General features: G+C 42.6%; 1 protein-coding gene across 7 annotated transcripts in view; it reads left to right on the top strand.

Annotated features, from left to right (window-relative positions):
• The window catches only part of SECISBP2 (SECIS binding protein 2), a 34,450-nt gene extending 6,635 nt beyond the window's left edge, over positions 1-27,815 (top strand). The window contains exons 4-17 of one of the 7 annotated variants that reach the window (XM_061426308.1): positions 126-249; positions 1,485-1,714; positions 4,870-4,951; positions 6,497-6,702; positions 9,362-9,484; positions 10,761-10,850; positions 12,139-12,271; positions 19,013-19,179; positions 19,870-20,017; positions 20,984-21,107; positions 21,713-21,933; positions 25,590-25,744; positions 26,069-26,261; positions 26,929-27,815. In XM_061426308.1, coding sequence (XP_061282292.1) covers positions 126-249; positions 1,485-1,714; positions 4,870-4,951; positions 6,497-6,702; positions 9,362-9,484; positions 10,761-10,850; positions 12,139-12,271; positions 19,013-19,179; positions 19,870-20,017; positions 20,984-21,107; positions 21,713-21,933; positions 25,590-25,744; positions 26,069-26,261; positions 26,929-27,032 — 2,100 coding nt within the window. In that variant the 3' untranslated portion in view covers positions 27,033-27,815. Of the gene's footprint in view, positions 1-125; positions 250-1,484; positions 1,715-4,869; positions 4,952-6,496; positions 6,703-9,361; positions 9,485-10,760; positions 10,851-12,138; positions 12,272-19,012; positions 19,180-19,869; positions 20,018-20,983; positions 21,108-21,712; positions 21,934-22,881; positions 25,745-26,068; positions 26,262-26,928 lie in introns of those variants that run through there. The other 6 variants (XR_009738171.1, XM_061426311.1, XM_061426309.1 and 3 more) reach the window with 6 other exon arrangements.

Genomic DNA, 27,815 nt, shown 5'->3' with positions numbered 1-27,815 from the left:
TAAAATTTCATATGGTTTAACCTTTTTAAAAAATGATTGAGTTGTAATTATGAATTTGTGGATTCAAACCTTTATTTTATAGTGATTGTGTTCTTAAAAATGTTATTTTTTAATGTTTCCTGCAGAAGAAAACCTATGATGAACAGAAGTTTGACAGTAAGAAAACTGATGGACCTGTATCATCAGATTTAAAATCAGTCAAAGATTCACCTCATGTGTCCATTCATGCTGAGAATAGTTTGAAATCAGGTAAAAATAACATGCTCTGTGTATTATATTATTCTACCCTGTCTACTCCCAGAAACATTTCTGTTCTTTAAACTGTTTTTGTGGGCTTATTATTCATCATGAAAAACTGAGGCAATCAAGTTTCCTGTGGGATCCTGGAGTTTATCCAAAGATGGTATTACACTGTCTTATGCAAGAACTTCTGTAAAATCACATAGCAAGTAGGTGACAATCAACCACCTCAAAATACTTGTTAAATAGTGAATTACAGCCATATCCTTGTACTGTATTTGATCATGTTGATCCCTAAAATAGCTTCTCTGGTTTTCTATTGGAACACTTTTCAGTAGGGGAGAGAGTTGACTACAATTTAAATCCCATCCTGAACAATACCAAACCCAGGGCAGGATGGTTATTCAAAGGACATGTCTGTTCTGGGCTTAAGAACTGCTGTTCCAGTCTCTGGTTGAAAGTTAGTGATTATACATGATACCTTGGTTTTTTTTTCCTGTAAATTATTTACTATTGCACCTTGATCACAGCCATCATCTATTTATGTAATAACTTAAAACCTCTGTAATAGTGTACTTACTGGAAATGGTTTGTCATTTATTTACATGTGTAATTTACTGTTATTTGATACGTAACATTTTCTCTTTGTGTTGATGTCATTTATAAATCCTCTGGTATATGGTAATGTGAAAGAAGAGTTGAACAGTTAACTGGAATAACTCTAGCCTTATAATTAAACAATTTTTAAAATGCTGGGGCTTTATGGAATTGTAACCTATGGCATCATTCATTTGCATTTGAAGGAGAAAGGTGGGAGAGGTTATAAGTTTAATTCTATTAATACTTGTTTTCCTCTAGTTCGTTCCAGCAAACTAAAATATGGAAAATTTATTATTTAAAGGAAATTCGCAAGAGTCCCCTTAATCTCACAAAACTCTAAAGTGTGTTTTGAGAATAATTGAAATGCCCAGCTGCACAATCAGGTTAAGGTAACTATTTCATCCAGTTGAGAATTACTCCTAAGATTTGCAGCATGTTGCTTTTTTCTGCTTGGTGACCCCCATGGTCATTTATGTTTTCCACTGTTTCAGAGGTTAACAACGCTACCAAAAATCAGGCTGTTTGGACAATAATATGTTGTTGCATCAGTAGCAATAGACTTTCTACACTGCAACTGAAGTGTGAATACAGGTCATCAAACAACCTCTGAATTTTTACCCTTACTTTTAATTCTGTAAATGCAGATGGTTATTATAAACGAACAGACAGGAAATCCAGAATCATTGAAAAGAGTGGATCTGCCTCCAAACCTGAGTTTGGATTTACCAGGTTGGATTTTCCTGAACTGCAGAGTCCAGAAAACAGTGAGATACCAAAGATACAAAAGCAGCCCAAGTGGGGGCCTTTACGCTCCACCTCTACTGACATTTCTCTTCTCAGAGAAATGGGGACACCCTCTGCAGTATTATCAGAGGTGAGTGCAGCCTCCTGCTCTTTGTTCCCCTTTCTTCTTTTCTCCTCAGTGATGGACAGTTACGCAGGGACATCACCTGAAACACTGCATACACTTCACATCGTGGGGTGGCAGGGGCCTCCTAAGTGCACTTAGGTGACTCTCTGTGTTGTTGGAGCTGTTTATGGCCAGGCTGTAACACCTGGTGTTGCTCTTTCCAGAGAATCACTTAGCAAGTGTCTTCATCTCTGGTGGCTAGGAAGCATTGCCATGCCTCAGGAGGGGAAGATTCTGTCGTTGGTTCAACTGAATTCCATAGCCCATTGTGAAAATGTTGTTTCTACCATTGCATTATGATAACACTTTGCAGTACAGAGAAACGAATTTTTTTTTAATTAAATAGTAATGTTAGAACTGTACAGTGTAACTTCTAATTTTCCCAGGCAGTTTTATCTGCACCTCTGTCCTGTCAATGATACAGAAAATCTCACTGCAGTAAGTGTTAAATTGCACTGTATTCAGTATTTGATCTCAAGTTTTAGTCCATCAAATTGAAGCATTTTCCTGTCACACAGATTTTGAGATTTCCAGGAAAAAATTTTGTTGGATTCTAGTTGCTAAAATGCCTTTTGACAAATTGAGGCCCATCCCTGTGTAGAGGCAAGGAGAAAGAAGAAACAATGAGGAAAACAGAGCTTCCCAGTTCGTATACCTTTTGAATGGAGAAAGAATTTACATTTCCTGTCCTAGTGCTTCTTTTGGGTGCCTGGATACTGAAGCCTCTGAAGACTTGGTGGTAGTGGCTTATATAATGTGCTGAAAAGAAGTCATCCCCAACATGTTGACCCTTAGGCTGTCCCACCTGGTGTTTTCCTTTTACATGGTGGCGATAAGTAAGGCTGATTGACTGATATAGAAAAATCACAGTTTCATGTAGCAGTTGTGTGACTGTTTTTTGGGCCCTGGCTGGGTGTATGGAATAGCTGAGTAGTTGAGGAGCTCCATGCCTTCGTCGTGGGTGGTCAGTGGATAATTCCAAGCCTGTGAGCTCTCACGAAAGTACAGGGTACATAGGGTCCAGGGTGGCTGGGGCGTGACTGACGCTTAGGTCACACTCACTTGCTGTGTGTACTCCGCATGTAGACGAGTAGGACACCTCATGCTGTGTGGGGAGGTTTACACACTCAGTGCCTTATGTGTTCACACTCGTGAATTATATGTGGAGTTGTTTTGTTTTGTTTTTCCTCAACTTTGCCATAAAAAGAAACTTTTTTTCCTTCATGGTGTTAGTAACATGACACCAGAAAAATATTAAGAAAAAACAAACTGTCTAAAGTTGTACAGCCAAGAGCAAACCATGTTTGGCACTTAGTCTTTTTTTAATGTTACATTGTTGGAATTGAGGGGCATTCCCTTCAATTAAGAATACATATGTACAAGTTTGTGTTTGAATTTTTTAAAACCTTTATGGTAATCTTCCCATGTCATTAAATAGTTTTTGGACATACAACTTACATTGAATCTTTGATATTAATACATGTAATTTACTTAATCATTCTTGAATAGGTAAGCCATTTCTAGTGTTTGATTGACTTTGGTGAGCATAAAAGTTAAGTTTACTCAAAGAACAGGCTGCATTTTAATCATTTATTTTCTCATTTGATGGATTTTTTACTTGATTACTTAACATGTTTATATACTGTGTCTATCTGGAATCCCTTAGAGAACACAGCAGCCTACAGATGGGGCCAGAAGAGAATGTTTCTCAGAGTGTAGCCACTTGCACAGAGCTATGCTGATGCCACGTCACCTCCTCCAGAACTAGCCCAGTGTTTTGGAAGCTGAGAAAAGTGCCAGTAGAAAGGGGAATGGCATCTTTCTCTTTGCCTAACTCCATACCTCCCCATGCCTTTGGAGTTTCCAGAAATGCTTCATTTGAAAGTAAAAAGTTACTTCCCGAGTGGCCTTTGTCTTGCATTTATTTGAGGCAACGTGCTGAAATTATCGAGATCCTATTTAGAGGTGGGGCCTCAGGCCCCCAGCAGATTGAAGCAAACAGCTCCACACTCCCTCGAAGGGGCAAGCGCTCTAGGTGACACCTCCTGCAAGATTTGTATGGGGTGTCAGGCAGTGATTTGGAATTTGCAGGTTAGCAAGTGATACCTGCCGACTCAGGAACCCATGCTTGCTCTCTGGAGGGAAGTGGTGTGTCCTTGCCTGGGGAAGTCCTGGGGCAAGAGGGCCCAGGGCTATGTAGGCATTTCCAGGCTCTTAGTGAGCTCTGCTGTGGGGCCAGGAATCAGCAGATGTCCCTTGGAGGATTTTACTGTATTTTTGTTTTTAATGAAAATGGTGGCTTTCTGCCCTAGTTACGGAGCATGTTCTTTCCATGGTTCTGAAGCAGCTCTTTGAGGTTGCCAGGTTTCTACTAGGTAGAGAAGTGGCACAAGGCGTATTCAGCAGTCAGCAGTTTTAGCTGCTGCACAATTGTTTTTTTTTTTTTTGACTAAGCTTAGATGAAATGGTAAAATGGGTGAATTTTTGAAGCATATGAACTTTAGAATTGATTTTAAAGCCACTTAGTTTATCATTTTCCTTTCACCTTGGGTGCTGCTGGTCACTTTGAGGTCTCTCTTAATGTACTCTCTTGTCCCCAAGTGTCATTCGGTTCCTCTTGTTCCATGCATGATGGAGCTTTCTGTCTATAAGAGAAAGTACACATTAGAAGACTTGTATTTGTTTTTGTGGACATTTTCAGGGATTTTTTTTTGAGCTTTGGTGTGGGGGTGTGATGAAAACAGCTTTTCCTTTCACAGCAGGCACTTTGGCTTTTAAGAATCTTTGCTGACTTGGAAATTATTAAGTTAATGTGATACTGTGTGTGGTGTGATCCCATTATTGAGATCCATTTAAAATGATACACAGATGTTTATCTCCGAAGCGACGAAACGCTAAGATGCTAGTAGCTAAGCTGTAGATGGGTGGTTTTTCCTCTGGGGAATGAGATTTGGCAAAAGAAAGTAATTTAACTTTGCACGTTATGTACTTACATGTTTGGAATTTTTAATTAGCCTATATTTTGCAGATTTTAAGAATGGTGAAGGAGGCTATATGTTTTTAAAATAATGATTATTTTTAGTTTGAACTAGTAAGAACACAACTGGTTTGCTTTTTAGGGTGAAATAGTGGTGAAAAATAATAATCGGACTGAGTCTGTAACCGATAATGCTGTTACCAGTCCCTCTTCATGTACGAGAGGTAAGAGTGGCTACCAAATACTATTTTAGAAAAATCAGTTGTCTATTCTCTTAGTTTATTTTCAGGCTAGTGCTGTTGAAATGTTTCTGTTTTAAGGCCTTCTTTGAGGAAAGGAGTTGATGGGTTGTTGATAAACTGGCATCGTTGTTAGAAGATTGAAGTGAAGTGGGTAAGATCCCACTTCCTTGCCCAAGGAATGTAAACTACATACAAGTAAGGTGTTCTCAGTGAAATGTTCGTCAGGCTGAGAGAGACATTTTATGAACTCAGGAATGACCACTTTCTTATACCAGTAGTTCTCACAGTTTTTGGTCTCAGGACCCCTTAATACCCTTTGAAACCCCGAAGAGTGTCTGTTTATTTGGATAATTGTCAATGTTTGTAATATCTGAGGGTTAAAACTGAGAAATACTAAAATACTTACTAATTTACTTAAAAGTAACAATAAACTTATTACAGGTTAACATAGCACATTTTAATTTAAAAAGGTAGCCATTTCCCAAAGTTAAAGTCAGGAGAGGAGAGCAGCCTTTACATTTTAGCAACTCTTAACACCCAGCTCAGGAGATCTGCTTTGGCATTCAGCTGTTTCACTGTTCTCTGTCATACTGTCCTAAACCCCACTGTACTATACCTCTCTGAGCAAGAGAGTAGGGAAGGCAGATGACACAGTCCTGTTATCAGGAAAACAGTTTTGGCTGTGGATCCCTGAAAGTGTCCTGGGAGTCTCAGAACTTTGAGAACTGCTGGTCTGTCCTAGCCTGGTGCAGAAGTGAGATATTCAGAATGAGTTCAGTAGATTCTGCTTTTGAAATTTTTGTGGGTAATTTGTCCTAACAGAAGATCTTTTTACACAATTATTCTTGATTTATGCACAGCTGTATTTCCTATGGTGTTAGCATGTTTGGTACATATGTGATTCAATACAAGATCCTCACTTCAACAGCTGCTGTGAAGATGTGTAGCTGTATGGTGACAAGAGCAGTTTCTCCACTGTGAGGTGGCCACAGGCTGCTGACGTGACCTGCCTGTGTCCTGATGGATGTCCTTTTGTTTTGTCTGTGTATAGAGTTTCATGGGCACCTAAGGAGTAGTGTTGCTGTACTTATGCCTGTGTTCTAAAAAGAAATAAATTACCAGTTACTTTGGTAGCTGAAGTCTAGTGATCTTTGACTTCTGATGTTTAAAAGTACACATCAAGGTTAGTAGGGCCACAGTCTGATCTTCAGCTCATTATTTCTGTGTTTGCCATGTGGATGTATTGTGGATTATTATTTTTTAATGGAAACTATTGTTTACTGCCCGCACCCCCAGGTTAAAAAGAGCAGATCCTAGGATAGTCAGTCCCCCTTTCAAGTTAATTCACCCTGCATGTTCCAAGAAGAAAAGCAAATTTAATGGAAACTGTAGTTTGCTAGAGTGTTCTGAACAGTACCTTAGTTTAACTATGCTCTTGAGTACTTCATGTAATGCATGCTTGGAATTTCTAAGGAATTTCCTTTTTACTGTTGGGATTGTTCAACAATTTTGGTTATCTTTGAGCAGAATTATCTTGGACACCAATGGGTTATGTTGTTCGGCAGACATTATCTACAGAACTGTCACCAGCCCCTAAAAATGTTACTTCCATGATAAACCTAAAGATGGTTGCTTCACCAGCAGATCCTAAAAATGATAGTATGTCATCTTCTGAAGTTTTATCTTTGGAGCCTTCCTACAAAGAGAAACACGTTGTCCATCTTACTGAAAAGGTATGCGTCACACTTTGTTCGTGTTGCTCTCCTGTGCCACTGGGTAGTCTTTCTCAAAGCCTCACTGAAGGTGTTTCATTCGGTACTGTAGGCACTAATCTGAGTTGGTTGTACTTGAGGTCTTATTGTTTTTTCAAGAGGGACACAAGTATTTGACGGGCACAAGTGCTCCCTTTTAAAAATGAGTGAGGATGTGTGTTTTAGACCTGTGGTCTTAAAATGTCAGTGACTATTTTGAATTCTTTAAAAGAGAGATGCTGGAAGAAACTTATGCTCTGGTATTTAAAATACTGCAGTCTTTTGTCTGTTGAAGTTACATTGCTACAAGTACTGATAGCAAAATAATTGTATGCCCCATTTTGCTATTATCTAGTATGCTAATTGATTCTTGGTAACTTGCAGCCTACTTACTGTAAGATAGCATTTCAGAATTCAGTTTTTCCTTTCAGTTCAAATAATTTTAAGCTGTTATTTTTCAATCTCTAGATTTGTTTCTTGAAGAGCGTTTTGTAGGGGAGGCTAGATTTTGTTCTTGATTTTCTTTCTATACTGATACATTATTTTAGATTGAAATATGGGGTAGTATTTGTTTTGTACTGGTTTCCTATCATTTTGAGTATTGGGATACTTTTCAGTATCCAGAGTGTCTTAGACCACCCCACACAAAAAAGAACTGTGTGTTTATACTTGGTTGATTCAGGGAATCTGCGCTGGGGACAATTAATGGTGAAATTAGACCGATGTGCCTGTTCCCTGCAGCTTCATGCCCATACTTCAGGAACACAGGAGGTGGTGGTGAGACCCCCTCCAAGTAGACACAGACTGGCCAGCTCCAAGGCCCCATTGACTTCTGGGCACAGGTTACACAACAGGCCACCATGTTACCATCTAAACCAGCTTTTAACACTCTAAGAGTTAACAGATTTTGTTTTATTTTCCTAGCATCTTAAAAAAATTTTTTTTAATTTCTTTTTAAAATTTTTTAAATTATGAAATTATGGTAACACATTTACAAGAGACTAGGAAAATACAGAACAAAGTTATATATAGTTCCCACTATAGATTACAATTGTTTAAGTAGATAAGATTTTTAGTTGAAGTTTCAGTATCAAACTTTCAGAAATTAATGGAATGAATGTACAGAGAAGTAAGAGACTATGCTAGACCTAAATAAAAATGATTTTTTAATTAAAGGTGTAAGAGAAGTTTATTGTTAAGAAGTTCCAAAATAAAGATTAGAAAATGAAAATCTCTGGTAATCTTATAACCCAGATCACTTTGCATTGTGGTCATAATGTTTTGGTTGTTTTTTCCCCTTCCCTCTAAAACTTTTCTGTGTTGTGAGTTTTTATTACTGAAAAAGCACATGTAATATTACTAAAATCTAATTATGGAAAAGGTCCTTGTCCTATAGCCCTTTGGTCCTCACCCCTCCAAGAGCCTTTATTAACAGCCTGCTGTCGGTTCCACCTTTTGTTGTGTTGTGCTCAGTCTCTCAGTCACGTCTGATTCTTCACGACCCCACAGACTGTAGCCCATGGTGCTCCTCTGTCCATGGGATTTTCCCAACAAGATTACTGAAGTGGGTAGCCATTTCCTCCTCTGGGGAATCTTCCTAATCTGGGGATTGAACCTACATCTCCTGCAATGCATGCAGATTCTTTACTGCTGAGTCACCTGGGCAACCGTCTGTTCCACCTTAGGGCTCCTGAAAACATAAATACATAAAGAAGTTTATTTGGTGTAATTTTTTTTCTTTTTTAAGAACAGAAATGGGATAATTTTATACGTATTACATATGAAAGTTGCCTTTTTCACTTAACAGGCTACCATGGATGGCCCCTCTGGGTTAGTAGATAAATATTCTTTTTAATAGCCATTGAGACTTTTTACCTCTGAAGGGTGAGGTCTCATTGGGGCAAAGCAGGGTCTCAGACATTAAAAATGTTTCATCTTCTTAGAGCCGCCATGCTATTGGAGAGAGACTAGCCGTCTGCAGACCAAGACAGAGTTTGTCAGATGGGATTATTGCTCCAAAGAGGATGGAGAGTGAGAGGTTAGGTAGAGGTGGGATGACTCTTGAGCTAAAATGAGGAAGTAAATGGTAGTCTGGATCCAGCTATGTGAGTGTTAAGTGCAAAGGGCCTGAAGCTAAAGCGTACTTGACCTGACTGAGGAAAGGCCAGGGGGCTGAGTGGAGAGTGAAGGTGGTGAGGTCAAATTCTGCAGGTCTGGGATGAGCCCAGACAGAGTCTGATTCGCAGGCTGCATTGGTGATCCTGAGGTACAGTCAGGTTTAGGATCCATTGGGCTGTCGTGATGGAAGTGGCGCACCTGGACTTAGGACAGGACTTCAGGTGGACATCAGTGGGGTCATTACCATGGCCTCCTCAAGCTGCAAACTTGGGTCCAGATCCACCTGTTTCAATGCAGTTGGATGTGGCATCTGCTTTAATGGATTTTTTCCTTCAGAATCATTCTACCAAATGCTGGCTCTTTGGAAAATAGGGAGTAAGTCTGAGTAAAGTTGCCATGTGGTTGTACAACTTGGTATCTTAATTTTATTCTGATGCATGGAATTAAAATGTTTACTGAATGCGCTAAAAACCATAATTTTTGCTTTTTTGTTTGTTTGTTCTTGTTTTGTTGTTGTTGTTAGTCCAAAGCATCACAAGGTGGCAATCCTGAGCAAAATGAAGCTTCAAGAAAGAATAAGAAAAAGAAAGAAAAGTCTAAATCAAAATATGAAGTCCTGACAGTTCAAGAGCCACCAAGGATTGAAGTACATTTATATTTATTACTCACATTGTATGATATAATAAATGGGTCTTCCTTAATAGAAATACAGGTTCATACTGGTTGCCCAAGTAAAAAAAGTCTCTAACATTTTTAAAAATAATTGTTTTCCTAGTGCTAAAAAAAATAGATATCACCCACGTTCTTCACTCCTTCAATCTGGTGTCTCAAGCACAGTGCCCATCTCATAGCAGGCACTCAGTAAATATCTGAAAAGAGTGGATGAATGGTCTAGAGACAAAACTGCTTGTATTGAAATTTAGTGGTGTATATGCCATACTACTAATATATACCATACCCCTCAGTGTCTTCTGACCTGTTTTTCCTTTGCTTTGGCATGCTTGCTTCTGCAGGGCCTCCTTTTCTATCTAGATGTCTTGCTATAATGTGCTCCACTATAGAGAGAAACTTACAGTACCATAAATCTGTTGTGGGCCCTGGTCAAGAAGAGAATATCACGAGCTTCCAAAAGTGTGCTTTAAATTGTCGTCCTGTGATACTCCAAGAATGTCCTTGTTCTCCAAGGAGCCATCCTGGATTCTGATTATGTTTCTCCTGGGTCAGGAATTACCAGACTCAGCAGCCTGGTGCTGACAGGAAGGGTCTTAGCAGTGCTCTCCAGGCCACCAACTTAGGGTCAAGCCCAAGGTGTTCCCATAAACTTGAGGGGCTCCCAGGGCTTTTGAAACATTTCCTTGAGAATAATGGGATTGCCTGTTTGAAAACCTGCGACTGCATTAGAGCATTATTGTTTGGGCCAACAAATAATTCATGTTTCCGTCCCTCATTTTTCACATAATTTCTCCAGGGTGCCTAAAATATTGACAAAAGTACGTAAAATATTTTTAAATGATTTAAATATTGTTTAGAGACTTGTTTATTTTTTCTAGCCTAGGATCAGCACACAGGACAGGATGCTTAAATCTCCTGTGTCCAAGTTGATGGTTTCCCCAAAGAAAACATAGTTGAAGGATGGTGCTTGAATACTCTTGTGTCAGGATGGTTAGAGGCAGTTCGTAGACTGCTTGGTAAACCCATCCTTGAGGCCCTGCACTCTTTGGGGGCAGGGGCATTCAAACTGCAGTCTTTAAGTTTGTTCTAAAAGTGAAATAAATTAGTTTTTTTTTTTTTTTTAATAATACCTTTGAGCACTTCTATAGGAGATTTTTATGGAAAGAAAATACAAGCGAAGAAAAGACTGTAGTTGGGCTTATTTGATTCTTGTGATATGTGAAGAGCTAAAGGGTATGTGGTTTACTTAGGATGCCGAGGAATTTCCCAATCTGGCAGTTGCATCTGAAAGAAGAGACAGAGTAGAGTCACCGAAATTTCAGTCTAAACAGCAGCCACAGGTAATTTTTAGATTGAAACCACAATTGCTTTAGGCTTAACTTTTCTTGCTAAACTAAAACTCTAAAGAAAGCCTCCTTTCCAGACTTCTTCCTTTATGGGCACAGGTGGTTTTGTTTTGATTCATTTCTTCATTGGGGAGCCATATCCAGTGTATTGAAACAAATTTGCTCTTAAGCCAGAACTGCTTTGTCACTTTCGAAATTAGATGATTGGTAACTGCTACTGCTATATCAGAAAAGAGGGGAACACATACTGCTTGTCTAAGTTTGATTTGAAGAAAAAACATTAACTTAGTGTATTCAGGAAATAGAAGACTCCTTTTGTGAGGCAGTTATATCTGACAGAAGCATAGTCAAGTAGTCAGGATCAGAGAAAGAGATGAATCTCCGTGTACCTCAGCCCCACTGTGGATTCAGGAATGAGTTTGTAGTTCATAATCTAGATGGGGAACTTGTGTACTTTGGGCATTTTCATTGTCCTTTTGCCTTTCAAAGTGGGGTGGTTATTTTCACATTTATGAAGAGTAAGATTCTTAACCCTGTAACTTTGCATTCCTGTGTTGTAATTTGGCCATCTTCCATCCCTGCAGAGGTCTCTAGGTGCCGGTGCTGTGCTTAGCATTCCCCTCTTGCTGTGAGTCCTCACCCGGTGTGACTTTGGCATTAGGGAGGAGAAGAGTGGCTGGAGGGCAGGAGTGGAGGCACTAAAGCACAAGCGACAACATGCCCATACAGCCTTTATGTAGTCTCAAAACCCGTGTCACAACGATTTCAGAAATAACTCTTATTTAGAGTATATCTGACTTTGTGCCTAAATTTAATACTTTGGACTGTGTACATTTTTTGCTGTGCCCCCATGATTTCATGATAGTTTTGCTCACTTAGGCAATTGGAGAGCAAAAGGTGCTAATAAGGTACTAACCAAAAGGTACTAACCAGCTAGCCTCACACAGACTTTGTAGCCAGGGACTTTATTCCAGCCTTTGTTCCTTATCTGTAGATGTATGCTGTTATTTATTCATAATGGAGATGCAAACAGAAATATCAATGGTTTAATTAAACCAGTGTTATGAAAGGAGAAGAAGGAAATAAGCAACCTCAATGGTAATATTGGCAGATAATTTGGAATTGATGGGTCTTTCCTTTAATTACTTTTAATGTCAAGATTTTTATAGTCTCTGTATCTGTCTTTTTTTATCCTTAATTACATGGCTTTTTGTTATAAAATGAAAAGTACAGTTTGTAAAATAAAGTATTATGAGTAAACTTCTGATTTTTAACTTTTTAGAATAATTTTAAAAGTAGTAGAAAGAAAAGCCAGATTCCAGTACAGTTGGATTTGGGAGGAATGCTAACCGCACTGGAAAAGAAGCAGCACTCCCCGAATGCAAAGCAGTCCTCCAAACCAGTGGTGTTCTCAGGTAAGAGAGCTTGTTCATTTCAGACAAATGATTGACGTCTTTTTCAGGAAACTATTTTGTGACAGTCTTCTCTTGTAATCAAAAGTTGAGCGAGTGAAAGTCGCTTAGTTGTGTCCAACTCTTTGCAGCCCCATGGACTATATAGCCTGCCAGGCTCCTCTGTCCGTGGAATTCTTCAGGCCAGAATACTGGAGTGGGTAGCTGTTGCTTTTTCTAGGGGATCTTCCCAACCCAGGGATCGAACCCAGGTCTCCCGCATTGCAGGTGGATTCTTTACCATCTGAGCCACCGGGGAAGCCCAATCAAAAGTATTGATATATAATCAAAATAGTGTAGTGCTGGAATTAGGATAGATGTAGACCAGTGGAATAGAATTGAGAATCCAGAAATAAACACACATATCTGTGGCCAGTGAATTTTTGATTAGGAGTGTTGAGTTTATTAGAAGGACAAAGAACAATCACTTAAAAAATGGTACCGGGACAACTGTTTTAGCATTTCCCCATGCTAAAACAATAAAGTAGTAGTGTTAACCTCATACCATATACAAAAATTAACTCAAAATGGATCACATTTTAAATATGAGCTAAAACCTTGAAACTGTTAGAATAAATAAAACAGGCTAAATCTTCATGACCTTGGATTAGATGATGAAGTTTCAGAAAGGACTCCAAAAGCACAAACAACAAAAGCAAAAATAGGTAAATTGGATTCATACAAATTAAAACCTTGTACCAAGTGATGTTAACAAGACAGTGAGTAAACAGCTTGCAGCATGGGAGAAAATAAAAATCATGTATTTTATAAGCATTTAATATACAAATATATAAGAATTCCTACAGTTCAGTAACTCCTATTACAAAATGGGCAAAGCTCTTGAAAGACGTTTCCCCATTAGAAGATATACATATGGCCAGTAACACACGACAAGATGCTCAACACCATTAGTCATTAGAGAAATACAAGTTAAAACTACATGGAGGTAATTCTTCAAACTTACTATGATAACTAATCAGAAATGTGGAAAATAACAAGTGTTGGTGGGGATTTGGAGAAATTGGAACTGTTGCTGATGAAAACATTAAATGGTGTACTTGGAAAACAGTTTGGTGATTCTATAACGCTAAGTAGAGTTGTCACATGACCTAGCAGGTGCACTCGTCTGAATGAATCCGAAAGAATTAAAAACAGAAACTCAGTCAGTTACTTGTACACCAGTGTTCATAGCAGCATTATTTGTAGTAGTCCAAAGGTGTTAGCAGCCCAAGTGTGTATCAACAAATGAATGGGTAAACAGAAGGTGGTATATACATATAATGGAATACTCGACCTTAAAAAGACAGGACATTCTATCATAGAAAGAATGTAGATTAGAGCTTACCAGGGGCTGAGGCGAGTAGGGAATAAGGAGTTACTGTTTAATGGGGACAGATTTTTCTTTCGGGGCATGAAAAAGCTTTGGAAATGGGTAGTGGTGATGGTTGCAACAATATTTTGAACATGTTGATGCCACTGAATTGTGAAGTGAAGAATGGTTAAAATAGTGGGTTTTATATGTATTTTGGAGAAGGAAATGGCAACTCACTCTAGTGTTCTTGCCTGGAGAATCCCGGGGACGGCAGAGCCTGGTGGGCTGCCGTCTTATGGGGTTGCACAGAGTCGGACACGACTGAAGCAACTTAGCAGCAGCAGCAGCATATGTATTTTACCACAAAAATTCTAAACTTAATTAAATGTGATGGTTTTAAGAAATAGGTCTTATTAAAAGATGGGTTTTCCACTTGATGTGATGACCTGGTGAAAATCTTGTAAGTGCCCTGTGCAGGTTGTATTTTATTTTTGCTGCATTTGGTAGAAATGAATTACCTGCTTGTCCATGGGAACACAGCAGGTGGCAGTGTTAACTCCCTAGTGATGTAGTCATTTTCTCTGAATCATGCCTGAGAGCCAAGACAGTTAAAATTGGTAATATGTCATACAAAGAAATAATGCTCATTTGCCACCATAGTCTTGTAGATATGTTTCCCTCTGAGGTGATTTAAAAGTGAAAAATAGGATCCAAGGAAATGATGAAGCTTACTTTTTTTTTTCCCTGAAGCATTTTAAAGCAATTCATCATGTAATTTTACTTATAAACCCCTCCTTCTGGTGATAATTTTATTATGGCATCAATCCTAGAAAGGATAAACATAATTTGTTTCCTCAAGGGAAGGGAAATATAATATTTTTGTTTTTTCCAAAAATTTTCAAGCATCTGGAAAAGCTGAATAAAATCATGCAGTGAATACCCATGAACTCACCACCTAGATTATACAGTTGTTCCTAATTTTCCTCAGTCACATAACTTTTCCAGAGGTCAGCCAACTATATCCTGCTGGCAGTGAGTGTGTATGTGTGCTCAGTTGTGTCTGACTCTTTGCACACATACAAAGAGTATGTGTGTGTGTGTGTGCACTGTAAGCTCACCAGGCTCCTCTGTCCATGGGGTTTTCCAGGCAAGAATACTGGATCGAATTGCCATTTCCTACTTCAGGGGATCTTCCCGACTCAGGGGTCAAACCCATGTCTCTTGTGCCCCCTGCGTCAGCAGATGGATCCTTTACCACCACACCACCTGGGAAGCAACCGGATACTTGAAAGTTCTATTAGAACACAGCCAGCACACATTTATTTAAGTATTACCGGTGGCTGCTTTTGAACTAGAATGGCATTTGAGTGTTGCAATACACGTCTGCTCATTAGCTTGAAATATTTAGTTTCTGGCCCTTTAAGGAAGTTTGCTGATCCCAATCTATCCATCAGTTTATCCAATATCAATTTATTTGTATTTTGTTTTTGCTGCATTTCAAAGTAACTTGCAGACATCAGTATATTTTACCCCCAAGCATGCATATCATTAATAGAGTTCAGTATTTGTGATTCCTATTTTCCTTTGGTGGCAAAATATGCATTTAATGACATGCACAGATCTTAAATGTATCATTTTAAGAGTTCTGGCAAATACATAACTTTGTAACCCAAGCGTCTGGCTGTGTAGAACATCATCATCACCTTTGAAATTCCTGCCCCTTCCCATCCCAGTCAGTCCCTGCTGCTACTTGAAGGCAGCCAAGGTTCTGATTTTTTTTTTCCTGCCATACACTGTTTTTTCCTGTTCTAGAACTTAATATAAATGAAATCTTAGTTTGTTGGTGGAGGTGGGAGTTTTTTGAAGCCAAAAATTCTAAATGCTGTTTCTCATATGGATTATTTTATATGGGCTGCTGAATGGTATAGTCAGAAGTTTCCTAAATAGCCTTCTCATAGGTATAGCAGAAGTAAGTCTTAGTCAGTTTCATAGTGACCTTAATTAAAAGCCCAGAGTACAAATTTAAAATGTGTGAATGCAGTTAATTTAGTCCAAGTATACAGTGGCTGAGGCACCAGTTGACAACGTGTCCCTGAACCCAGTATTTCTTTTTCATGCAGTATCCCCAGGACTGCCAGCAATGGCCCTACTGGGAGCAAGCTGAAAGTGCAGGTTCTGGGAACACCTCTGATGTGGTATACTTAGAACCACTGGGGATGGGATGGGCAATAGGTGTTTTTTAACAAGCACACAGTGGGACTTTTGGTTTTGTTTTGTCCTGTTTTTCACTTTTTGTGGTGGAACATTTAAAACATAGTCAAAAGTAGAATATGATGAAGACTGCCACCATATGCCCATTACCCAGCTCCATCAGTTACCAACATTTTGCCAGTCCCGTTGAATCTGGAACTCTGTTATTTTCCCCTGAAGTACTTGTAGACATCGTGTCATTTAACCTGTAAATACATCAGTCAGTATCTCTAATTGATGGTGATTTTATTTTTAATTGATCTATTCTGCCATTCTCCCTTATAATAATAATAAACATTATTTTTTTGTTAGCATCTTGTATCCAGTCTGTATTTAAATTTTTTTCTCAATGATTTTGGTGATTTTTTTCATTTCAGGATCATACATCACATGTATGAATAATTCTTAAATGTATCAAAGCTTAGGATCACTGCCTTCTTAGGTATTCCTCCTTCAAAGTTACTTTGCTCAGTGTCTGTTTGGGAAAGGTCTGCAGTGACCTTTCCAGAAAAGTCAGGAAAGTGCTTGGCCAACCTCTGATTCTGAAAAATGTAGCTTCTTGAGGAGCCGGCAGGGAAGCATGTGAGCTACTAACTGAATGTTCTAGACCTCCAGCCAAAGGTAAAAGCAAGAAAAGTGAGGGAACTACCTCTGAGGCTATATAAGGTGGCTTTTTTGCAGCTAGATTCAAGTTGGACCTTTTAGATGGAATTGTACATGAAGTCTGAGATAATTTGGCAAGAAGTAGGGGCCCTCAGTCAGATGATATTTTTAAGTAGCTTGTTAGATTGTAAGGTTGGTTATTGGGTTGTTGGATTTTGGTAGTATTGAAAGGATGTTTTGGCCACAGATCCCAGTAATGCCCAGATACTGACATGTCCATCATCTTTCTTTTTGACATCAGTAATGGAACCATTCTTACCAGAAAAAGTAAAAATTAGTCAAGAGGAATTCAGAGTTTCTCTTTATTTTTAGATTAGCCAGTACCAAATACTCCTAGAAGGGGCCTTCTTGCCAGAACACAGCTTAAAGGCCTTTGGTGACTTATATCTATTCTGGAGCCCATGTTTGGCCTTCCCAACTGGCTGATCAGATTAATGAGGAGGTGAATGCTTTTATCAGCAGCATAGGGCAGAGTAACCTTGGCCACCTACCAGTGTCTTTAAGATGTATTTCTGGTAGACAGCTTATAGTCGGAGCTTTCTGTTTAATCCAGGCTAAAAATCTCTTCCTTGTTGAGTGGGGTGCTTTGTTCATTCATGTTTAATGCTGTTGTTACTGTGGTTGGATTTACTGCTGTTACTATTTTTTTTTTCTGATTCTTTCATGTCTTAATTTATTCCTCTGTTCCTCTTTAACTGTTTTCATTTATGTTAAATAAATATATAGTACCATTTTGATTCCTTTGATTTTTTTTCTTTTACTTAAAAAAATTAATTTTCTTAAAAGTAAGAAAGTAAGTAGTTGCTTATAAATAAATAAAAGCAACAAATTCAGTCCTTGTTTACCTAGAAACATTTATATTTTAGATTCATTTTTTGAAGGATAGTTTCACTGGATATTGAATTCTTGATTGACAGGTTTTCCCCCTCACCTTGAATGTCATTCCATTGCCCTCCTGCTTCCATTGTTGCCAGTGAGATGTCAGATATTACTTGTCTTGTTGTTGCACTTTCTGTGATGAGTTGTTTTTCCCTTGCTGTTTTTGTTTTGACCTTGAGCAGTTTGACTATGATGTGTTTATGTAGGAATCTCTGTATACATCCTACCTTTGGTTGAGTAATATTTATCCTATTTTGAGTTTGTCAATTGAAATATTCATTGAATTTGGGAAGTTTGGGGTTATTATTTCTTCAAAATATTTTCTTTTCTCTTTCCTCTCCTGGCACTCACATTATATATATACTAGTATATTTATTGTTGCCCCACAGGTCTCTGGAGGCTCTTTTAAAATCTTTTCTTTAAATTGAATGGTTTCTGTTGATTTATTTTCAAGTTCATTGATTTTTCTACCATCTCCAATCTTCTGTTGAGCCTCTCTCCTTTATTATTTGTATTTATTGAAATTCTGGGTTTATTATCTAGTCTCACAGTTGCCTTCATTTCTTGGTCAGCTGGGGGCACTCAAAGACAGTTTCTGTTAACTTCCTTTTTTCTTTAGGGTGGGTTATACTTTCTTGTTTCTTTGAAAGTTTCACAATTTTTTGTTGAATACTGACTTTTAGTTAATACATTGTAGCAACTGGTATTTTATATTTTCCTTCTGAAAGTAGTAGTTGTGATGGGTGGTTTTTGTTTTGTGTAAGGAAATGCCTGGTCTGAGTCTGGTGGCTGCCTTCCCCACAGTGTGTGATTGCTGATGTCTCTGCTTAGTAGTTTTTGTTTTTGGGTCGCTTTTCCGGGAGTCACTCCTGTGTCTATGCAATAGTTTAAAAACATGTACCAAAATTAAGGAGGGTGGGTAAAATATATTTGGAAACATACTGACGGTAGTTGAAGCCGGACAATAAGTACATGGGTTTGTTGTTATACATTCTCTTTTATTTGGTGTGTGTTTAGAAGTTTTCCTAATTAAAAAGTTGGGGGAAAGTAGGCACAAATTAACTATTCCCTTGGAACAGGAACAAGATGGGAAGTAGAGCAGAACCATAGTGTGCAGTGGAAGTGTTCGGAGCAGTGATCGTGATCATGTATTTACTCTCTGCAGGGAATTTAGGAACGTATGTCTAGAAAACTCAAGAGAATCAACTTGAAATATTGCTAGGATCTTAAAGGGCCTTTTAAGATAATAAGGTAGAAGGTATACATATATATACTTGAGGTAGAAGGAAGCCAGTGGCCAACTTCTGCAAAGGCAGGGTAAGCTGAAAATGGTAGAGTAAAATGGGCAAGCTACCTGGAAAAGCTCTTCATCAAAAAATGAGACCCAAACACATCATCAGACTTAGCTGGAAAATGTAGGAGGTTTGATTATGGGGATAGGAAGCTGGTTCCCTCAGGGACAGTTTGATGGGGACGAGGAAGGATGTGGGGATGAGTGGGTGGCACAGGGAGCCCCTGAGACAGATCTGCAGCGAGCCTGCCTCTGGAGCCTGGCAAGTGGTGGGTGGCAGCCTGAGCTGTGTGTCCCTACTGTGTTGCAGTTGGGGCAGTGCCCGTCCTCTCCAAAGACTCCATGTCAGGGAAGAAGGGCCACCGCCTTGCCCAGGTGAAGACCCCGCACAACCCATTAGACTCCACCTCCCCCATGATGAAGAAAGGGAAGCAGAGAGAGGTCCCCAAGGCCAAGAAGCCAACCCCGTTGAAGAAGGTGTGTGGCGTTTTGTTTGAAATCTGGCGTGAGTAAACTTGTAGACTGCTGTATCCATTCTGCTTCTTTCAACTCTTAGGTTTTTAGATTTTTAACATTTACTCTCATTTGAACCTGCTCTTAATCAAGATGCATGCATGATTCTCTGAAAGATGATCCCTCGCTCTCCTCTCATGGTGTGCAGAGCACCTCAGCTGCTGGAGAGGGAGTCCTTATTTATTCATTTCATACTTTGGAGTGACATGGACAGAAATCCAGAAATGGGGGGAATCTGTTCTCATTTACATTTTTTACCCTCATCCTACCCCGAGGCGTTGTGTCTGATGCTCTGATTTGGTAAATATTGGACACTTCCTGCCACATGTCTTTGATTTAACTCTCAAAGCAGCCTGTGGGGTATGGTGAGTCTCAGATGGAGGAAGGTGTGTCTTGCCTGGGGTCAGATTGAGCTGCACCGTTGCATCAGAGCCCAGGTCTCATGTGCTCCTCTGTTTCCCCAGGGGAGCCTGCTGTTGCTGGGCCATGGGTGAGAGGATTGGGCTGCCCACAGGGAGGGGGCAGGCGGCGGGGGGAGTGAGGGCACAAACAGGTACAGTGTCAGCCAGCTGAATGTGGATGGCTTATTTCACAGAAGAGCTTATTTTCAGATGTGAGTGTTTAGGTGTTTCAGTCGTTTATTTAACTTTAAAGATTATTTTGAAAGAACGGCAAGAGAGAAAGCAGCAGCGTCTCCAAGAAAATGCTCTGAGCCCAGCTTTTCCCAGTGACGATGTGCAGGATGTGCAAGATGAAGAGAGTGGCGGTGACGACCAGGTCCTCAGGCCACCTGACATGTTAGGTATTGAGTTCCATTGGTTTGCTTCTTAAAGAATCCCTCAGCAGGAGTAACCATGTACACAGCCAATTGTCTGGCCTTTGCCCAGCCCCGGTCCCTGTGTGGTAAAAGCAAGTGGGCCTTGGGCCTTGGGAATGCAGATGTTTTTCAGTGTCCTAACTTGACAGTAAGAGGACCTCTCTGTGAACAAGTGGAGCTTCTGGTGCCTCTGCTCTTTGGGGCTGTGACAAAGGGGTGAAGCCCCTGAGCCTGATATGTGTGATAGTCGATGGTCCTTGCAGTTTGAAATGGCCATGAGAATTAACACCATTAACTGCAAAGCTGCTTGCCCACAAGTGTGTGAGACATGGTGTCGTTCCAAAAAATGGGTTAAGTAAGCTTCTTATTGAATTATCCTCTCAGAGCAGTACACAGATCATACCCAGTTCAGAAGCAGAATGGCCCCCAAGTCCCCATGATTCTGGTCCAAGGCCTCACCCCTGTCTGCAGTTCACACATGAGCTTTCAGGCTTCATTCCAGTGCAATCTTATGTGTTGTTCTGCCCGGCAGTATGTCTGTGGCCTATAAAAGTAGTTCCTGATTGTCAGTGCGGCATAGCATTCAGGTGTACAAACATGCCAGGTGGCACGTGGGTGTTGTGGGAGTTGCCACATGGGCTCCGTTAGAAGCAGAGATGCTGTGGCAGCTTGGGGTGTATATAAGAAGTGCGAGCACACCTCCTGCTGGCATTTCCCTCTGGTGCATCTCCAGCTTAAGTCCATTGCCATCCAGCCTAGAGGCCCCTGCCACACAGGCTGCCCAGGGTTTTATGAGCTGCACCCATGGGTGGCGGAGAGGCCAGCCGCTGAGTCTGGGTACTCTGGCGACGCTTTTGTGGAGGCGCTGTCGCATTTCCTGCCCCAGGCCCCTCAGTCTGTGCACCGAGCCCTGCGGGGGCCCTGCTGTAACTTCTTTCTCTGAAACTCCAGGGGAAACGAAAGAGTCTGTGTCCTGTGTTCCTGTGGTGGAGAGCAAGTCAGAGGAGCAGCCGGGAGCTGAGCCCCAGAAAGAGACAGAGGCCTGCCCCAAGATCCACAGCCGGCGGTTCAGGGAGTGAGTGAGCTGGGGCATTGGGCTCACTGTGGGACCTGGGGCACTGTGCTCACTCTGATCTTGGGCCTCGAGTTCTTTGCCCGCCATGCTCAGCACAGTAAAGCGGCCAGGCTGGGCCATGGTATTGTGTCCTGGTGGAAGGTGGCTAGGACCTGGTCTTAACACATGCCAGGGCTACATAATCTGCTCACGAGAGGTCTCTGTCCTCATTCCATGATCCCAGAGGTGCCCTTGAATCCACTTTTGTGATTGGGAACGGGTAGTAAGGTGACAGCTCATGATCTGAGGTCCCTTTCTGTGTGTAATTTCTTAGGGTGCTCCACCTCTTTCCCTCCCACTTTTCTTCAGGGTAGACTCTGCAGATGTTTGTCTTCACGAGGAGAGGTGCCTGGGAATGGCTGCCCAGAGGATGTGGGGCCCAGAAGTCTTTGTCCCTTGTGGTTGGGGGTGGGGAGGATGCCTCCATCCATATCTTTTCTAAAATTCTGTCAGTCAGGAACCAAAGCATGATTTCTTGAGAGGAGCTGAACTGCCCACACCCCGGGAGCAGCATGCCAGACTGTCACAGCCAGAGGAAAGGTGACCGTGTCTAATGTTCCTTTCAGCTACTGCAGCCAAATGCTCAGTAAAGAAGTTGACGCCTGTGTTACGGACCTGCTGAAAGAGCTGGTTCGTTTCCAAGATCGTATGTACCAGAAAGATCCAGTCAAGGCTAAGGCCAAACGCCGACTTGTGCTGGGGCTGAGGGAAGTCCTCAAACATCTGAAGCTCAGAAAGTTGAAATGCATCATCATCTCTCCAAACTGTGAGAAGATACAGTCGAAAGGTAAGGGTACCGTTTGGTCCCTGGTGTGTGGCTCCTGCAGTACATGCCCTCTGGCCGCCACACCATCAGCCACTTGGGTTGGGGACCTTGGAAGTGCAGTTTGCTTCATTTTCTTTTAGTTGAGTTTTTTTTTTATTTATTTTTAATTGGAGGATAATTGCTTTACAGTTTTGTGTCACACATCAGCATGAATCAGCCATAGGTATACGTATGTCCCCCCATCTTGAACCTCCTTCCACCTGCCACCCCAAACCATCCCACCAGTCTAGGTTGTCACAGAGCACCAGGTTGAGCTCCCTGCATCATACAACAAATCCCCACTGGCTGGCTGTTTTACATAATTGTTTCCAAAGTTCGTTGGCTCACCAAGTGATCACTCTGAGCAGCTGGGCCCCTGTGGTCTTCACAACATGGCTCAGGCTGGCCCATGCAGACCAGAGAGGGTGTGTCACCTTGTGCAGCGGGCCAGGTGCTGTAATGCTTTCCTCAGAGCTTGAGGGTGTGGTCCCTCGTATCGCAGGGATTTCGTGACTGGCAGCTAGGCAGTCTCTGCATTGGGCTTTTCCTCAGTGTGTGACTAACTCGTCTGTTCGCTTATTGAAAGTGTGGGTTTGTCCAAGCCCTTGGCCATCTTACTGATGCTGGAAGGTTGGTTCTCTTTTTCAGCACGTGATGTGCTGGGTGAGGTGACCGACAGACGGATGTCTGACATCTCCCTGGCCCTCAGCTGACCCACTTTGTGTCCTCCTTGGGATGCGCAGTAGAGGGGCTGTTAGGAGCAGGATGCCGTCACTCAGACGCTGGTCCTCCATCTTAGTCTCAACATTCAGACTCCTCCTCTGGTCCCATTGCTCTCTCCCATGGGGTAGAGTTCCACTTGGCTGGAACAGTGCTTTCAGGGAACCAGTCCAGATCCCAGTGCTGAATCTTTCCTGTTGCTGTTCCCAGTCTGAACACTTGAGGTTTCCTGACTTGTCTGCAGCATCCAGGGGCCCTTGGGCAGCAGCTGCACCTGCTCATGGCCAGCCCTATGGACTCATCCCCATCCTAGCTGGAGGCAGATCCCGTCCCTGCCGTTGGAGAGGGCTCTCAGGTTCGTCCCTTTGGTTGTATGCTGGCGGTGTGTCCCGACCACAATCCCATGGCAGACGCTGGGCTTTACACGAATCACCCCTCAAGCTCTCAGCCAGCTGCCTGCCCCCCCACCCCCCTCCCGCTTAAAGTAGTGGGTGCTTCAGGCATTCTGCAGCTCCTCCTCTGGGGCCATTCTAGCTCTGTGGCTCCCATGCAGCTGTCATCCTGGGGATGTGTCTTCTGGTGGGCTGTGGTGTTTGTTGGCTCTCACATACTCCCTTGTCTTGGGGCGTGTGCATCCCCCCGTCAGTGGCATGAGAAAAAATGGGACATCTAGAAGATGGTGCTTGAAATCCAGTCTTTCCAATTTCTGACCTTTGTTTCTTTTCTCCCTGCTCTCTAGAAGCTTGTGGGAACTTGCCTGTGCCCAGGGTTCTGAGAGGTGGGACGGCTTACAGGCAGTGCTCAGCCCTGGGACACGCTGCAGGGTTTGTGCTCTGAGTCTCCCTCCTGTTGGTCCTCTCTCGGCTCCCCCTAGAACTGTGTTGCTCGGATGCTGGGTCTCCTGCACTGTCGTCCATCCCATTCATTTATTTACCATGAAGTGATGGGCCTGGATGCCATGATCTTAGTTTTCTGAATGTTGAGTTTTAAGCCAGTTGATGGGCCTGGATGCCATGATCTTAGTTTTCTGAATGTTGAGTTTTAAGCCAGCTGTTTTACTCGCCCTCATCAAGAGGCTCTTTAGTTCCTTTTTGCTTTCTGCCATTAGAGTGATACCATCTGCATATCCAAGGATGGGTGTGCATTTGAGAAGTTGTTCTTTTGAAAGAAAATTAGGTAATCATATGTAATTAGGTACCAGGTGATAAGAGATCTTAGAAGATTTTTTCTTTCTCCTGTAGATGTTGTGTGTTCCCTCAGGAAGTGGTCAGTTTGCAGGGGACCCGGGGTGGGGCCACACTGCCTCTAGGGCACACTGCAGCCCCCACAGGCAGGCATGCTGCTTCCTCTCAGCCTCCCCCGGTCTTCCGGTGATTCTGTTAGCATTTTCTTGTGAGGCAAGGCTGAGCATCTTTCCACTTGTTTAAGGGCTTGGCATTTTCTGTGAATTGTTGATTATTTGCCCATTTGTCTTTCAGGATGTCAGTCTTCTATGTTCACATATACTTTTTTTTTTTAATAATAAAGCCACTTTGGTTAAGAATTGTGAATGTTTTTCCAGTTTGTCAAGTGCCTGTTTTTCTTTAAGCCTCTTTGGCCATTCAGAGATTGGGTGTGTATATGTGGATATTTTTTATTCTTGTTTTTATTGCATCTAGGTTTTATGTTATTCTTCAACCTTCTTACTCCAGGGTTATTAATTTTTTTTTAATTCAGTTTTTTTCCTTGTTCTTCTATGTTTTCATTTTTATTTATTTAGGTAGAATGCATTTCAGTCTGAGATGGATTTTTGCAGAGGTTGTCTCTTTGCACCTTCTGTGCTTCAGGGGACTCTTGCCAGCCTGCTTAAGTGCCACACATTCGGGTGATTTCTAGGCCTTCATTCTGTCACCCTGTATCCCATAATTTATATTCTTACAGTTCTATAGCAAGCCTTAATATCTGGAAATGCTGGCCTGACATTAATTTCCTTTTTCAAAAGGCCATTTTCATTTTGTGTTTTTTGTATTTCTCAAAAAAAGTCCCACTTAGAGTAAGTTACAGTATAAAAAGTTTGAGGTTTACATAGCATTGACATATGATCATATTGGTTCGTTCCATCAGATGCCATTGGCTTAGATTTTCTTTTGTGTTTCACGGGCATGTTGAGGCTGCTTTGTAAATCACTCACATTTCTTGCCACATTTATCCTCACCTGTTGTAGCCTCTGGTTGCACTTGTACGTGGAATGACCTCTCCCGGAATTCAGCGTTCTAGCTGGCTGATGTTTGCACGTATATGGGTGGTTTCTGTGTTACTTACGCACAGGTGCCCAGATGTGATTCTCTTGTTGGTAACAGCTTGTCGGTGTTGCTGGTTTCCGACTGTGTATGAGCATCACTCACACACAGCTGCTTCACCCTCTCTGCCTGTAGTGCCACCCCTCCCCTCCCCACCCTCCTCCTGCCAGGCTGTGTCTCACTGGGAGGCCGGGTAGGATCACTCAGGGACCTCCCTGGGCTCCGGGTTTCCATCTTTTTAAGTGGGTACCACCTCCCCTCTTAGGGTTTGTGAGGATATAGGAGCCAATCCACCCAAGGCCATTAGACCCAGACTGGCACACGGTATTCAGCAAACATGGCTAAGGCTTTCTTGTCCCGTTTCACACAGCGCCAGCTGCTGGCTTGATGTGGACGTATTTTATACTGATTTATTGCTTTAGAAGTGTCTCGAACAGTTGATTTCTTCCATGTGGCCAAGAGTAACAGTGTACTTCCACCACAGCGACTGGCTTTCCTGGTGAAACCTGGCCTGGGGCACTGGCTTGAGTGAGGAAGTAGCCGGGAGTATCAGCCTCCATCGGGAAAAGCTCTGGCAGCCAGTGTCGCCAGTGCGCTCCTGGGATGCCTCCCTTGTCATTTCCCTTGTCTTCTGAGCAGGTGGGCTAGACGACACCCTGCACACCATCATTGACTACGCCTGTGACCAGAACATCCCCTTTGTGTTTGCTCTCAACCGCAAAGCTCTGGGGCGCAGCCTGAACAAGGCTGTCCCCGTCAGTGTGGTGGGCATCTTCAGCTACGACGGGGCCCAGGTGAGGCGGGGAGGGGTTGCTGGCCTGTCTTGCCCTGGGAGGGAGTCAGGGGGGACGGTGGTTGTCTGCACTTAACTGGCAGAGTAGCCCTGAGCTCCAGGGGCCCCAGTCTTGAAAGTGGTAACCTCGGTGGCCTGGTTTCCTTAAAAACCCAGAAGTGTGATTCCAGTTTCGCTCTGGGCTCACTGGTGTCACAGAGGAGCCTCAGGAAGGCCTGAGGGCAACACCCCTGGTACCTAGGCGGGCATCCACCCCCCTTTCCCTGTAGAGGGTGCCTTTGCCAGTTTGCAGGTGACCTCACTTGTACTCTGGTTTCTGCTCAAGGACCAGTTCCACAAGATGGTGGAGCTGACGATGGCAGCCCGGCAGGCCTATAGGACTATGCTGGAGAACGCGCGCCAGGAGCTGCCGGGTGAGCTCGGGCCCTGCGCCCCCGCCGGCCCGCCCAGTCAGGGCCCCAGCTGCCCTGTGGAGGACAGCCCCTTGGCCCCCACTGAAAAAGAGGAGCCACACTACAGTGAGTGCTGGGGGAATGGAGTTGGGGCCCATCGTCCTCTAGGTCTTCATTGATGCTGATTGAACAGGGTGCCCAGGAGAGCAGCATGGCTACTGTGGCAAAACTAGCTGCAGAATGCCGTGTTAAGCCCCAGCCCTTGTTAAGAGGTGGTCTCAGATGTGGGAGGGGAGGGCTGGTCAGTGGGTATCTCAGACAGAGCTTCCTTGGGTCACATGGCACCCAGAGGGCAGCTGTGCAGACACCTGGATCCCTGGCAGGTGGTTGTCAAGGCCGGCATGCACCAACCTGCTTGATCCTGTTCGCCAGGGGGAGGTTGCAGTTGGGGATTTTTGCTTGAGTCCTTTCCAGGCCCCACTTAGGGAGCCAGTTTGCTGGGCAGGCTGTGTGCTGCTTGCTTTCCAAGAGACTTCCCTGACTGTGGTGGCTCAGACGCTAAACAGTCCCCCTGCAATGCAGGAGACCTGGGTTTGATCCCTGGGTCGGGAAGATCCCCTGGAGAAGGAAATGGCAACCCACTCCAGTACTCTTGCCTGGAGAATCCCCATGGACACAGGAGCCTGGTGGGCTACAGTCCATGGGGTCGAAAAGAGTTGGACACAGCTGAACGACTAACACTTTCGCTGGCTGACCCTGCCTGTGTGTTTGTGGTGTGCTTTCTTGTTTCCAGTTCAAGTCTGGAGAAACCATGTGGAAGCGTACAGTCGGTGTGCCCTGGAGCTGGAGGAATCGCTGGAGGCTTCAACCTCTCAGATGATGAACTTGAATTTATAACAAGAGTTCATTCCTGTGTGTTTGTGTATTTGAGGTGGGGGTGGGGGGTTGAAAGACTTTGGGGCCTTTTTCTTCTTCAGTTTTTCGTTGACTTACTTGTGTTGTATATGGCTGTTCAACTGGGGAAGTAACCAGCAGTGTTTGTAACTGTCCAAGAGCTGCGAGTCCTGTGGAGGGGCACTCGGTAAGCTGGAGGAGACCCTCTCACAAAGCCTTGGGATGCAGCCTCAGCTCTCTGAGCACAGAATGAGTCTGGAAAATGCTGGACAAGGTGGTACTCAGAGTACTCTGCTGCTGTGGAACCTCTCTCCATTGCAGGACCGCTGAGCCAAGTTGGTTTGTGGAAAGCAGCAGCGGGCTGAGGTGATGTGGCTCGGAAGACGGGGTAGTTCCACCCAGTGTTCCCAGTCCCGGTGACCCGCACAGCCGTGCAGAAGCTGTGCGGATGGGGTATGGGGAATACTTTTCTCAGGATATGGCTTTTTAGCCAGAAGATTTGGGGATACTTGGACGGTCTGCTAAAATGAGCCTCAGAAGGAAAATCAGTTCTCTAACCTGTGACCTTTTGACATGAATATTCCTTTTATTGTTTATTTTTCAAAGAAATGATTTTGAAGTTCCTAAATCTCAGTTTTGATAATTTACAAATATTTTCTTTCTTTTGTAAATGAACATATGGCGAATGTGGTTTCTTAGAGGCCGAAGGATAGAAGTTTACTTTCATATTTTCCTGTAAGTAAGAGGGCTTATTTATTTTGAATAAAGAGTGATTATTTAATTTCA

This window comes from Bos javanicus, chromosome 8, assembly GCF_032452875.1.
Source record: "Bos javanicus breed banteng chromosome 8, ARS-OSU_banteng_1.0, whole genome shotgun sequence".
In the NCBI taxonomy this organism is placed as follows: domain Eukaryota; kingdom Metazoa; phylum Chordata; class Mammalia; order Artiodactyla; family Bovidae; genus Bos; species Bos javanicus.
The sequence above is the reverse complement of the archived record's forward strand: the minus strand, read 5'-3'. Positions and strand labels throughout refer to the sequence as shown.